A 14,763-nucleotide genomic window follows, 5' to 3' on the forward strand; every position below is an offset into this window, starting at 1 on the left:
TTTTGAGAACCAGGCATTGTATGATGTTGAAATTTGCTATGTGTATTTTTCAGGACTCACAGACATGCAGTGTCGCCTGTGAAATTATTCAAATGTTCTGTTTGCAACAAATAAATATAAACGTGTTAGCCATTTACAGGTATTAGAGTTTACCGCATAACGTTCGACCAAAGGGACTTTCTGACTTTGTCAGAAAACGTCTCACATCGCCATTAAATAAGGGTAACATGGGGGCCAAAGAGTCAAGGATATGTATATTGTCGCATGAGGCCATTAAGAAAAAGGTGTGGATTAGTTTTATATCCATCACTACATAGCGGCTAACGTTAGCTATCTAGATACCCACTCACGGGTTGAATAGCCATAGTAGCTAACTGACAAGGTTAAATTATAAGGGAGTCAGGTGGCACTGTACTAGTTAGGTAAAACAGCCTGAATTATTCTTCATCTATATGATGAATTAGAATTATTTTATCAGTATATTTTGCATCCCTTGCAGTGACTAAAGGACCCACTTTTTCCAATATATTTTACTGAAACAACATGGAAGAACTTATTTTACAGGCTACAGGCAAGGCTTTTCAAACATGATTTGGATGCAGACATTTTTTGTGCTTTATTGACCTGTGTAAACTAATTTCTATGTACAAAGTTGTGCAACCTTAGACAACATTTCTACCTCCTACAACAAATCCACAAGCCATGACGTTTTGAAGATTGTTTCTTTTATTTTTTGAAACCTCAAAATATCACTATGTAAAGCATATTTTATGAAACATAGCAATGTTTAGGCATAGGGTCTTATACAGGTTAGTGTCTATTCCGCTTCTTTTGCCTGATTGTAAGAAAGAAAAAAACAGGGAATTATTGTATTGAATTGAAACAATGTAATGCATTTGTTTCTTGTCTGAACCCTTGGTGTGACATCAGGAGATCTTTACCTTTCCAGAGTCACGACTCTTGGTTCTGAGCTTGTTGACCTGAGACTCAGCAATGTCGGCACGCTCCTCAGCCTCCTCCAGCTCATGCTGAACCTTCCTGAACTTGGACATGTGGGAGTTGGACTGCTCCTCCTGGGATAAATTCATTTTTAAAAGATTTCTTAAAAACTTTGTAAATGTGCTTGCTGCAGCGATCATTTAGGCAAGAAAAATACCATTGGTAAAGCCATAGAGATATACACCGAAAGCTAGGAAAGCTTTATTTTGCATTAGCAAGGCTCAAATAAGTTATTAGACTCACCGCCTCCTCAGCCGCTCTCTTGTAAGCCTTCACTTTAAGCTGCAGCTTATCCACCAGGTCCTGAAGTCTGGTTACATTCTTCTTATCCTCCTCAGTCTGACGCAGAGAGGAAATCTTAATTATTTCTAATTACACACACTCTGATGATTTTTTACATATGCAGATTTTATAAATATGCTCAGTGTATTGAGTGTGTTGTTATATTACCTGGTATGTCAGCTCCTTGACTCTGCGCTCATACTTGCGGACTCCCTTGACTGCATCTACACCTCTCCTCTGTTCAGCCTCAACCTCAGTCTCCAGCTCACGCACCTGGGTGGAGAAAAGGAGCGCATGGTGAATCCATCACTACCATACTAAAAGGTCCTTATTAACAGCATTATACCGGGAAAAAATGTCTTTTTTGTGAATGAATATTTTACCTTTCTCAAGGCAACAGGGATCATTTTACGTTTGCAAACTTACTCTGGACTCAAGTTTCTGGAGCTGCTTCTTGCCACCCTTCATGGCTAGGTTCTCTGCTTCATCCAGACGGTGCTGCAGGTCCTTGACTGTCACTTCAAGATTCTTCTTCATCCTCTCAAGGTGAGAGCTGGTGTCCTGCTCCTTCTTCAGCTCTTCTGCCATCATGGCCGCCTGCAACAATAGAATACAGCTTGGTTGAACTGAGGAACTGTACATACACATAGTATATTGTACCAGGTTACATGAACAAAAATGATTTTACAGTACAGCATTATATTATCTAGACCATATACAGGTGCAATGACCCAACAAACAAAGCCTTATGAGAACTGAACTGCGGAAGATTCAGCACCATCTAACACGTTTCTGCATTCTACTTAGATGGATTCAGTGGGGGTCGACACTAGAATTGTGAAGACATAGTTTATGAAGCAATAACAAGAACATGGCCACAAGGTGGAAAGTATGCTACCATAGGGGTAGGCTACTGTATGATTATATGGTGGTTCCATATTACTTTGATATGGCCTTAATGGTGTTGTAAGTAAAGTAGTGACTTAATAGTGACTGTACTGTGCTACTTAGTTAGCCAGACTCACATCAGTGATGGCCTTCTTGGCCTTCTCCTCAGCATTTCTGGCCTCCTGGACAATGTCGTCCACCTCTCCCTGCACCTGAACCAGGTCAGTCTCAAGCTTCTTCTTGGTGTTCAACAGGCTGGTGTTCTGGAAGAGAGTACACATGGATATTAGCAAAACAAAACCTTTGCTGTGAATGTTATGTAACAATGTGTTTATATGTATGTGTGTTTGTGTGTGTTGTCCACACCTGGGAATGCAGAAGTCCCACTCTCTCACTGGCGTCCACCAGCTCCTGCTCGGCCACTTTGCGGCCTCTCTCTGTCTGCTCCAGACCCACTCTCAGCTCTTCAATCTCAGCCACCATCAGACCATTTCTACGTTCCACCATGGCAGCCTGTTCCTTCATGTCGTCTGCGGCCCGGACGGCATCATCCAGGTGCAACTGGGCATCCTAGAAACACCACAGAGTGTAGAGAGGAACGAGAAGATGCTGCTGTGTACAGTATTTCTTTAACTGCTTCAGTAGTACTGTTTGTACTGCAAGGTGTATTGTTCTTTGCAAGGATGATATTATGAATTGCCCTTCTATATACATGCACCCATGTTTTCCAAAACAAAACAAATATGATCCGAGATGGATATTTGAGCCCCCATTTTGAGTTTAGATCTGCAGTAATGGTCTGAAGTAAGTATTAATGTAGTTCACGGCAGTCTACTCATCACTATGGTCAACATTCACAGTACCTTGAGCTGCCCCTGAACATTCCTCAGCTGCTTCTGGGACTCAGCAGCCTGGCGGTTAGCATGGCTCAGCTGGATCTCCATCTCATTCAGGTCTCCCTCCATCTTCTTCTTGATTCTCAGAGCATCATTCCTGCTGCGGACCTCAGAGTCCAGGGTGCTCTGCATGGAGTCCAGCACTCTCTGGCTGTTCCTCTTGATCTGCTCCATCTCCTCATCCTTCTCTGCCAGCTTTCTGTCCACCTCACCCTTGATCTGGTTCAGCTCCAGCTGCACACGCAGAATCTTGGACTCTTCATGCTCCAGTGTTCCCTAAATAAAGGAATGTTTTAGCAAATGTCATTCTTAATTGTGGTAATCCTTAGAATGTATATAATTTCCACTTCATTACGGATATTGTGGAGTTTGTACCTCAGCCTCCTCCAGAGCTGTCTGGATCTCAGACTTCTCGGTCTCCACGGTCTTCCTGGCCTTCTCCAGCTCATGGATGCTTTTGCCAGTCTCTCCGATCTGCTCGGTCAGGTCAGAGATCTCCTCTGTGGTTTGAAACAGAAGCTTGTTAAATTAGCAAGCTTAGTCAACTGGATCCAACACGAGTTCAACAGGAAACTGTTTTCCCCCAGTTGATGGTTCTGTAAATCAACTAACCCCGGTATAATGAGATTTACATTACATTTACATTTCTTCATTTAGCAGACGCTTTTATCCAAAGCGACTTCCAAGAGAGAGCTTTACAAAAGTGCATAGGTCACTGATCATAACAACAAGATAGCCCCAACATTGCGGGTAACCAAAACACAAAGCATACATTGTGAAAAAAACAAATAAATGCCAAAGGCCAGAACCATAAGAGCATGTAGTTAAGAGATGGTGAAATAGGAAATAATTCTCTCTTTTCAATTATACAAAACACCCCACACTACATTTATCTCACGTTGCAAGTTCTTGTTTTCTCTCTTCAGAGTCTCAAGTTGGTCAAGAGCCTCCTCATAGGAGTTCTTCATCTTAAAGAGCTCTGTGCTGAGAGATCGAGCCTCCTTCTGAGCTCCCTCCAGCTCAGCCTGGCCCTCCTCATACTTCTGCTTCCACTCTGCAAGAACCTAGGAGGAAGCACACACAAACGTAGCCTTTAACAATGTTCCACACTTACAATTACATCAACACCTAGACCTGGGACAATATTTTTCACCTTGTCAAAGTTCCTCTGCTTCTTATCCAGGTTTGCAGCCAGCCCATTGGCTCTCTCAACATCAATCATGAGGTCCTCCACCTCTCCCTGCAGCCTCTGCTTGGTCTTCTCCAGAGAGGCACACTTGGAGTTGGTGGCCTCGATGGTCTCCTCAGCTTCCTGGAGGCGCTGAGCCAGCTTCTTTCTGTTGACACAAAAAGTATTGCAATGGTGTTCTGTCCTAAGTGCAAACTTGGAGTGGTTGACAGTAACTTTATATTGGGGTACCATGAATCACTATCAACTTTCTATATTGTGAGCTAAAGGAAGACTATACATTTTGAACTTACTTGGCCTCTTCCAGCTCCTCTGTCCTCTGGATGGCATCAGTTTCATACTTGGTTCTCCACTGAGCCACCTCAGAGTTAGCCTTGGACATGCCACGTTGTAGCTCTGCCTTGGCCTCCTGTTCCTCCTCAAACTGCTCTCTCAGCAGGTCACAGTCGTGGCGGGCAGATTGGACACCATGGGCCAGAGCGTTCTTAGCCTGAGAGGAAAATAATTGAAGATGTGGGTGAAGTAGTAAGGGACCAAAAAAGAGTATTTGCAAACCACTGTACTGTAAAACTGTCATAGTTGATCAACATAGGGCTTCTTTAGTTGTTTTACCTTGACCTCCTCCTCAACATGCCTCTTGAGCTCCTCAATCTGCTGGGTGTAGGCCTGCTTGCCTCTGGTCAACTGGGACACCAGGGCTTCCTTCTCCTCCAGCTGGCGTCCAAACTCACCTGTGGGGTATTAAGGAAGCTCTTCCTTAAGTCTGATTCTCTATTATACTTGTTTTGATTGTTTTCAATATACACCTTGTGGAACATATTTCTGCATGTAGGCCTTTGAACAAATATGTCCCGTACCGTTCTCAGTGAGGAGTCGCGCTCTCTGTCCACTGATGTCATTGACCTGGCGAACATTCTCATCATTCTTGGTCTTGATCTCACTGAGTTGGTCCTCAAGGGTACGGCACATCTTCTCCAGATTGCCCTGTGGAACAAACATCATGTTTCAATCACATAGATACTCTGGGGTTTTTTCTTTATACTGTTAAGTGTAACACAATGTTCCCAATTGAAGTTGTGAAATCATAAATTGTTTAAATTACGTAAATTATATAAAATTACGTAAATTATATAAAATTACGTAAATTATATAAAATTACGTGCCTTTAAGAGGGAATTTAGAATTAGTAAAAGGTGAATAAAAAAGGCTTTCCATAAACCTCTATAACCCACTCTAAAACCCATCCTTTGCTTACTTGGTTACAGTTTTACACATATTCTATCTTCTGTTTAGGTCTATTTGTATCACTGACCTTAGCCTTAGCAACTGCCTCCATGTTAGAAGAAAGGTCATCAATCTCCATCTTGTATTCACTCTTCTCTTTCTCCAGCTTCTGTTTGACACGCTGCAGGTTGTCGATCTGCTCTCCCAGCTCTGCCACACTGTCAGCCTGCTTCTTCCTCAGGGCTGAGGCTGTGGACTCATGCTGCAGGGTGGACTCCTCCAGGTCACGTCTCAGCTTCTGGAATTCAGCCTCTCGCTTCTTGTTCATCTCAATCTGAGCAGATGTTGCGCCTCCAGCCTCCTCCAGCCTCTCACTGATCTCCTCAAGTTCCCTGGACAGATCGGCCCTCTGCTTCTCCACCTTGGCCCTGGCAGCACGCTCAGCCTCAATCTCCTCTTCCAGCTCTTCAATACGAGCCTACAGTAGACAAAAACATTTAGTATCCAAGTCTCAAAATTTTCACCCACATACGAGAGGAAAAGGACTAAATAGACTTGGTGGATTTTAAACACAAGCAGTCCAATATCATCAAGGCAAAAAAAGGAAATGTTGTTTAGCAACTACAGCGCACCTGGAGCTCCTTGATCTTCTTCTGCAGCTGGGCACCCAGAGACTGCTCATCCTCAACCTTGCTGAGCAGCTGGCTGGTCTCAAAGTCCTTCCTTTAGTGCACACATTAATCCATGTCAGGTTTTGGTTTTGTGTCATTGAGTGGAGATTAAATTGTAAAGCACATCCTTTCTCTATTTCAAAAGAAAAGCCTTGTTATCCCTAATGATTAAGATATTCAATAAAGTAATCTATAAATTATCTGATTAGTATAATTATAAACAAAACTCAGTTTCATAGGTCTTTATTATTGCATTACCCCAAGGTGAGTAATATGAATAATCAATGTTAAATTCATGACCTACAGATGGGGTTGAACATTGGACGTCGAAATTATTATGTTGAAGTGGAAATTCAATGTAATGATTGCTGGAGTAAATGAAATCAATATAATGTCAAGAATGTCTCTAATGATTATACTATACTTACTTCTTGATCTTTTCATCGGACTGCTGCTTGTCGTTCTCCAGGTCCATTATGGACTCCTGGGCCAGTTTCAGGTCTCCCTCCAGCTTTCTCTTGCCTCTCTCCAGGTCCATACGGAGCTTCTTCTCTTGCTCCAGAGAACCTTCAAGCTATAGGACAAAACGCATTTCTCATACTAAAGCTTTGATGTTAACAGCTATTTATTCATTATATAGTAATATATAATATTCGTTATATTAGTCAGTTGTCCTACTGAATCCCTAAAACCAATTCATTATATGAGATTAAATTCAATACCAATAGAGGCAAAGTTGGCTAAAACCCCAAATTGTGCACGAAAAAATAACTTTACTCACATCATCAACTTGCTGTTCCAGCTTGGTCTTGGCCTTGGTCAGAGTGTTGACTTTGTCCTCCTCGGCCTGCAGGTCATCCAGTGTCTGCTGGTGGGCCTCTTGCAGGGCTTTCTTCTCCTTGGTCAGCTTGGCAACACTCTCATCTTGAGATGCCATCTCCTCAGTCAGGTTTTTAACCTGCACAAGACAAAGTTAGTTCAAGTGAAAACTATTGTTTGGTGCTTTTGAACAAAATACTGCTTGGTTATTGGTGAGATGTTGATACCTTGTTCTCTGTGGCATGTTTCTCCTTCTCCACTTTGGCCAGGGTAAGCTCCAGATCATCAATGTCCTTCTTCAGCTCAGAGCACTCATCCTCCAGCTTCCTCTTTTTGGCTGTCAGCTCAGCATTGATCTCCTCTTCATCCTCCAGCCTTTCTGTTGTCTCTTTGAGTTTAGCCTCCAGCTGGATCTTGCTCTTGATCAGACCCTCACATCTCTCCTCAGCATCATTCAGACCCTCTGCTTCCTGAGAATAACAGAGGTTAGTTAGACTTGAATGTGGTGTGTGTGTGTGTGTGTGTGGGCGCGCGCGCCCGTGTGTGTGTGTCTCACTCACAGATGCAACTTGGAGAGCCAAGTCATTCTTCTCCTGCATGAGGGACACCATTTTCTCCTCCAGCTCCTTCTTGCGAGCCTCAGCCTTGGTAAGATTAACTTTACATTTCTCATAGTCCTCTTTCATGTTGGCCAGCTCCTTCTCTGTCTCAGCACTTTGCAGGAGAGGCTTGATTTTGTAGTAAACCTTCATCCATGGCCAGTGTTTCACATTCATAAATGAGCGGACATTGTACTGGATGGTGTAGATACACTCTCTGATAATGAGAGATAGACACAGTAATTGTTTAGCTCGATACAAATTATGCAATGTAATTGCATCATTTGATTACAAGTTTACATCATTATTCTAACAATAGCTTCATAGTAAAACAAAATGTATCACTCCCTAAAAAACAAGATTTGAATGCACTTGAATCCATATTTTTCCCGTTATCATCTCCATCTCACCTCCTCTCCATCATCTTGGTAAACTCCTTCCTCATCACGTATCCACGGGCAAGAGCCTGCGTCATGGTTACCAGACTAGCAAGCTTCTCATCTCTCATCTCCTCAAGGACACCAAGCAGACCAGCTTTGAAGAACACCTGAGACACAGGAATAAAACAAAACTTAAATAAACAAACACTTCTAGTGTTAACATATTGCTATCTAAATAGAAAGCAAAGTTATGGTAAATTTTAGGATCAAATAAATGGCAATGAAATGACTTGCTGAGGATTTATAATACAGTACATTTCTCATATGTAGACATATTCTGGTCTCATATTATTAAGATAGTTGGATTGCTCAAGAAAAACTCTAAACTGCATTTTGAATGTTTACCAGGTAAATTAGATATTTAATAACCTCTGTAGATCACAAACATGAGTTGCCAGTATCCCATAATCAATAGTGTATGGTATGTTACCTTGGTGTGTCCAAACTTGTACTCCTCATGGTTCACATCAATTGACCCAAGCAGCTTCTCAGAAGCCTTCTTGTTATCCATGAACTGGCCTTCGGGGATGACACCGGCATTCAATACTTTGTATCTGAATAGGGATAAATTTGGTTTATTAATTGATATGTTGTTATCTATCTACCATATCTTTGTTGCATTTGTGTGTAACATTACCTCTGCTTGAAGTCAGCATAGAGGATTCTGCTGGGGAAGCCCTTTGTGCAAATCCTAATACCCTCCAGCACACCATTACACCTCAGCTGGTGGATAACCAGGAAGTTCTCCATGAGACCTGGATGAAAGATTTAGGGTCAGCTATTTAGTTTGCGGAACTTAATCGTAGAAATAATAATCAAAGTAATGTACTCTATGTTTAAAGTAATAATGACTTAAGAGAAATAATACGTAAACACTATGTTTTACCTGGAGTCTTTGACTCATTGGGGATCAGACAACGCACAAAATGAGGGTGGGTGCTCCTCAAGTTGGTCATCAGCTTGCCCAAGTTCTCCTGTAAGGTTGTTATAAAGCATTGTTACTCTATTATTATTCATAATAAATCTAAAATTCTCATTAATATTAAAGTACATCACCGCATGAAACTTGCAAATGATATGTATTTTTAAAACCTCACTCACTCTGAACTGAGAGGACACAGTCTGCATGGAACCTCCCTTCTTCTTGCCTCCTTTCTTTGTGGTATCTGTTATAGGAGTGTCAAGAGTTAGACAGCATAAAAAATGAATATGTCTTGTTGTTTGAACGATACTGTTAATTCATTAACAAATAATTTGAATATGTTCAATGTATAAACCTGTGTGTCTGTAATCTAATTCAACCATACTAACCCTCAGGTGGAGCAGCAACATAGAGCGTGGCCAACAGTTTGGTTGAGGACTTTCCATACAGCTGAAGCACAGAGTCGTTCAGGGGATCCTTGTTCTTGTCCAGCCAGCCTGTGACATTGTAGTCCACTGTACCAGCATAGTGGACCAGAGAGAAGTGGGCCTCGGCCTTGCCCTTTGCTGGTTTAGGCTTCTCAAATGCAATGTTCTTGCCAAGATGCTGGTCATACAGCTTGTTCTTGAAGGAAGCATCTGAAGCCTTGGGGAACATGCACTCCTCTTCAAGGATGGAGAAAATGCCCATTGGCTGTGTAAAAATATACTTGATCAGTCAAATATACTGTGTATAAGAGTTGAAATGGCATAATGAATAAGACATATAATAAGCACTGTGATATGATAAGAACATGTCAGTTTATTCATACTGTATCTGCATGTATGAGTAACCTTGTATCCTTGCCAGGTATGAAACATCCACAGTTTTTACAGACACCTCACCTTCTCGATAAGCTCAATGCAGGCCGCCAAGTCCATGCCAAAGTCAATGAAAGCCCAGACAATGCCCTCCTTCTTGTACTCCTCTTGCTCCAGGACGAACATGGTGTGGTTGAAGAACTGTTGCAGTTTCTCATTGGTGAAGTTGATGCACAGCTGCTCCATGCTGTTGTACTATAGATTTGCAAAGTTTGGCAGAACTTTATTGAACAATCCCACCATACCGTATGTATTTTTTTACTTTATCTGCACTTGATTTTTGTTCTTCTGAATCAAATCATTAACATAGAGTAGATACTATCTGTATTGTTTAATGACACACAAAAGAAACTTTTGAATGTATTTCGAAAAATTTTTCAAACTCACGTCAAAGATCTCAAAACCAGCAATGTCAAGCACACCGATGTAGTAGTTCCTTGGCTGCTTGGTGTCCAACATCTGGTTGATGCGGACGACCATCCACAAGAACATCCTCTCATAGATGGACTTGGCCAGAGCACTCACTGAATTGGTCACCTGTGTTATAATGTTGGTTCCACTTAAACATTTATTTCATTTTATGAATTGTTATTTACCTGTAATAATTGAAAACACTATGCAAAAAATATATTACAATCAAACTTTATTTCTAACAGCATGTCAGTTAAAAAAATAGCTCTGATGCTTATTAGAGCTTTACCTGAGGCACTGTCTGACCCTTGGTCACATACTCATTGCCGACCTTCACTCTGGGGTAGCACAGGGCTTTCAGCATTTCAGCTGAGTTCAGACCCAGAAGGTAACCAATTTTATCAGCCACTGGGGAGAGAAAGGAGCAATGTGCATCAGAGTGCAATGTTTATCGCAGGAATATAGTTAAATGAGTGCTGTTTAGAACATCGATACAAACAATTTGGCTTACCCTCTGTGCCATCTGGCTCAGCCTGCTCCTCACGCTGCTTCTGCTTGAAGTGCATGTTGCCATGGTGCATGACAGCACCGGTAAACTTGTAGATGCTCATCTTCTCTTCACCGGTGAAGCCCAATATGTCAATAGCATCCTGGAGGGGAAAGAAAGTTTACAATAAACCACCAGTACATTATAATTTTCAATTTCAACCCTTTTAGTGACTTACATCTGTGGCATCAAGCTCGACTGTGTCATCAATACTGGCCACAGTGATTTGACCCTGGCTGATCATGGGGTAGTCATAGGGGTTGGTGGTGATAAGAGACATTTCTGTGGAGACAAAACTCAAATGATTATCACCCACGGCATGTGTACATTTTATGTAAAAGGCTGAACCCTCAATGAGTGGACAAAGTAGTTAATGCCATTCAGAACATATTGTTTCTTTAATCCCTGCAGTGCCTCACCAACAAGCTCAGGTTTGTGGTTGGTCATCATCTGGTAGAAGATGTGATAGCCTCTCTCATCAGGCAGCTGGAAACTTACTCTGGACTTCTCCAGCAGGTCTGTGAGAGACATGGTTGAAAGGATAGAGAAAAATGAGAAGAATTTGAATCTCAAGTGAATGGACACCAACATTTATTTAAAGGATCAACTGGGAAATAATCCAAACCAACTTACAGGTCTCAATGTCAGCACTTGCCAGTTTTCCATTCATGTGGAAGTGAATCCTAATGAATTTACCCTGAAAGAGTGCAAAGAGAGGGCTTTTTCAACGTATCCTATTAATTTCTAAGTTAATGTAAAAATAAATATTTTCCCACCAAACTTACAAAGCGGGATGAGTTGTCATTCCTCACTGTCTTGGCATTACCATAGGACTCCAGTAGAGGGTTAGCTGCAATGATCTGATCCTCAAGGGAACCCTGAAGGGAGACAAACCAGTTGGTCATTTAGACTTATCACCAATATTCCCAAATAACTCTCTTGTCACTTCGTCTTTAATCATTCACTCCTGGAACGCTTCCCCTAGACTAGGTCTAACTCTGTTTCTATATTATCTTTGAACACCTTTAGTTTAATATGTTTGGTCAGAGTTAACACAGTACCCCCCACTTAAAGTGCAAATGTCATAAATCCTTAACCTCTTAAGTTGCTTTATAAGTAACATACTAACAGTCTTATTAATGATATGCTGTATGTAAAACTACGACAGGACTGCTGTCAAGAATGACAACATATTTTGAAGATATAAACTATATTTTAACTACCGTATACGAAGGGAGTATGTTTGTTTTAAAATGTGGGGGGACAGATTTTATTTATAACTGATGATGCATCCAGTGACTATAATTTTCTCAATAAAAAATGGGAGGATATATTTACAGTTTTCATGTCAAATGAAACATACACCCTTGAACTGTACCATGGAAATACTTTTTTGGGGGGCTGAAAACAATGATGTGTCAACAATTGATGGCATGTACTTTATATGGTGTATATAAGGTCATACCTGCATTTTGCCGGGTATTACTTCCTTCTTCCCTCCAGAAACAGCAATTGTGGCAAAGTACTGGATGACACGTTTGGTGTTTACAGTCTTTCCAGCACCGGATTCTCCACTAGTTTATTAGATGATAAAAATATAATTTAGTGTGCATGAACTAAAATAAGTATTGTCATGCTTTTTAAGTCATTAATCACGACCATTTTCATATTTATATACATATAAGTATAGTATATACATAAAATATACACTCAGTTAAAGTCTTAAACTTACGTGATTAGGACTGACTGGTTCTCCTTATCTGAAAGTAAATTGACAAATAAATGTGTCGGAAGTGATACGAGAAGCAACTAAGAAGACATCCGTCCATCTATTTATGAATTCAGCCATCCATCAGTGAGCGTCCATACCAGTCAACATGAACTGATAGGCGTTGTCAGAGACGGAGAAGATGTGGGGTGGAGCCTCCATACGCTTCTTCCCTCTGTAGGCGTTGACCACTTCCATGTCATATACAGGGAGCCACTTGTAGGGGTTCACCGTGGCACAGAAGAGCCCAGAGTAGGTCTGCATATGAGCAGAGAGTAAAGGGAAATATTGCTATTAGAGTTCAAGTATACATTTTCTGAGGGTGTCATTTGCTTCCTAAAGGTGGCTCATGTCTATATGTGTAGTTTTCTTACGTAGATCATCCATGCGGCATAACGCTCTTTGAGGTTATACAGGACAGTAGCTTCACTGAGGTAGGTCATCATGGCCATGTCCTCAATCTTATCATATTTAGGAGGGTTCATCTGCAAGACTTCCTCTTCTTTGAAGGTTTTAACCTGAAAGATTATGTCAATTACATGCATGAAGCCTACACTAATTGAATAATGTATACATTTTTCAAGTGAATTTCAATCATATTTCATAGTTTTTGTAAGTTTCTAAATAGCTTAAATGTGTCAGTAACTGTGGCTTCAAAATATATAGATGTACAGAAACAAGTCCACCAAATTGTTTTTTCATTCCGTGCTAAGTATCCTCTTACCTCCTCAGTCATAAGGACTTTCACATCACACTTCCCGCCATCTCTCTTAACAACCAGACCCTTGAGGTACAACTCCTTGACATCAGGCACATAGCAGGCATTCTTAGAATCAAATGGTGCAGCCTGGGCCTCAATCCTCTCCCTCTCAGGTTTACGAAGGTAAATGGCGGCCTTGCCATATTGGGCCATCTCCGCGTCCGTACTCATGGTGCCGGCTTACTGGGGAAAACATATATCACTGTTACAAAATCTATTCCTTATTTTTTTAAATGAGGTGCCCTTTTTCATTAATTCATAATTATCCTGTAGGGCTAAAAGTTTAAATGATGAATGCATTTACTGTATATTACTGTAAAGTAAGTGGGCCTCACAAACCTACAAAAGGTGTAGAATAAATCTAAAAATATCATAATTCATTTTATACAATTACAGTAGTAGATATACTTATATAGATATAGTGCTTTGGCTTTGAGCAGTATACATGTATGTAGCATCAAACTATGTCTCACCTGTTTTTCCCCTCCCAGATGAAATTGATTCTTAGTCGGTGCTGTAAAATATGTTTGTTTAGAGTTTTTTGAGAAATATATCCAGAAATAACACAACAATAACATATACAACATTTCCATGTCATTGCTATACCTACCATCACATTTGAGTGTTACATAGTAGGGATGCACTTATAATAAAATGATTGGTCAACACCGTATGCCAATATTCATATAACTAAATTGGCCGATGCCAATATTTTGACTTTACTGTACATTTCTACAAAGTCATAACTTTTTATAAAATGTGTCCTTCTGATGAGGCTTTTAATTTCTGTTCATTTTAATTTAGGTTAATTTTAAATTATTGTTTTCATATAATTGATTAAGAAAAACTGTAAACCCCATTCAGACATAGGACAAATGACCACATATGGTATACACATTTGATGGACACATTGACACGTGAATGAAGAAAAAAAACGTAGCCTATTGTAGAAATATGTTAAGCATGGTGCCTTTTCAAACATCACAATTGGTCACAAGTAATCGGCCATTTTTAAGTAGTCAGCAGATTAAAAAATTGGGGGGGGCCAATACCTATTGGTAATGGAAAATGAATCGGTGCATCCCTGCTACACAATAAACATGACTTACTGTAAATGCAAAATGTCGTTCAAGAACATTCTTTTCAACATCCAATATCTTATAGTAAACAAAACTTTGTCATCCCAAAATAGTATATCAGTTATGGGACAAGACGTATTGTATCACAATGTCTGTCTTTACATTCAAAACTCAATCTTACATGTTTGTCCATAATAGTTGACTCATTTTTCTTGTATATGGGCAAGGCAAACCTACTTATCACGTAATAACCTCAAAGTGCTATGAGTTTTATCTATTTGCCTGATCTCAATGAAAATGATGTGAAAATAACGAGTATCTTACCCCACAGGTGGAAGTTGTCTGTCCGTGGATGCTGCTCTGTGGGACTCCTTATATCTAGTGGAGAGTGATTAGCAAGCAGAAGCTA

General features: G+C 40.5%; 2 protein-coding genes across 2 annotated transcripts in view; one reads left to right on the forward strand and one right to left on the reverse strand.

The window, feature by feature from the left end:
* Positions 1-14,763, forward strand: part of LOC134023030 (interleukin-1 receptor type 2-like) — a 209,044-nt gene that overhangs the window by 104,131 nt on the left and 90,150 nt on the right.
* LOC134023025 (myosin heavy chain, fast skeletal muscle-like) lies at positions 709-13,765 on the reverse strand. Its single transcript, XM_062464830.1, has 40 exons — positions 13,749-13,765; positions 13,240-13,458; positions 12,890-13,033; positions 12,617-12,773; positions 12,480-12,507; positions 12,213-12,321; positions 11,533-11,625; positions 11,381-11,444; positions 11,167-11,265; positions 10,926-11,029; positions 10,712-10,850; positions 10,490-10,608; positions 10,177-10,326; positions 9,814-9,984; positions 9,319-9,622; positions 9,109-9,173; positions 8,894-8,981; positions 8,645-8,762; positions 8,438-8,561; positions 7,978-8,114; positions 7,529-7,784; positions 7,196-7,438; positions 6,931-7,107; positions 6,578-6,723; positions 6,111-6,201; positions 5,567-5,956; positions 5,112-5,238; positions 4,867-4,985; positions 4,548-4,744; positions 4,219-4,402; positions 3,964-4,129; positions 3,441-3,565; positions 3,033-3,341; positions 2,536-2,739; positions 2,307-2,432; positions 1,708-1,878; positions 1,450-1,554; positions 1,243-1,338; positions 942-1,073; positions 709-835 (listed from the first exon to the last, which is right to left on the reverse strand). The coding sequence occupies exons 2-40, from the start codon at positions 13,444-13,446 to the stop codon at positions 818-820; spliced, it is 5,802 nt and encodes a 1,933-aa protein (XP_062320814.1). The 5' UTR covers positions 13,447-13,458; positions 13,749-13,765; the 3' UTR covers positions 709-817.

Source organism: Osmerus eperlanus, chromosome 7, assembly GCF_963692335.1.
Source record: "Osmerus eperlanus chromosome 7, fOsmEpe2.1, whole genome shotgun sequence".
Classification (NCBI taxonomy): Eukaryota; Metazoa; Chordata; class Actinopteri; order Osmeriformes; family Osmeridae; genus Osmerus; species Osmerus eperlanus.

What these genes read in the sequence shown, in the direction of transcription:
- LOC134023025 (XM_062464830.1), bottom strand. Translation starts at nt 13,446, where the DNA reads ATGAGTACGGACGCGGAGATGGCCCAATATGGCAAGGCCGCCATTTAC. An exon ending in AGAAGATCAAGGAGCTCCAG is followed by an intron (nt 5,957 to 6,110) that starts GTGCGCTGTAGT and finishes TGTCTACTGTAG; the next exon opens with GCTCGTATTGAAGAGCTGGA. An exon ending in GCGACTCCTCACTGAGAACG is followed by an intron (nt 4,986 to 5,111) that starts GTACGGGACATA and finishes AATACCCCACAG; the next exon opens with GTGAGTTTGGACGCCAGCTG.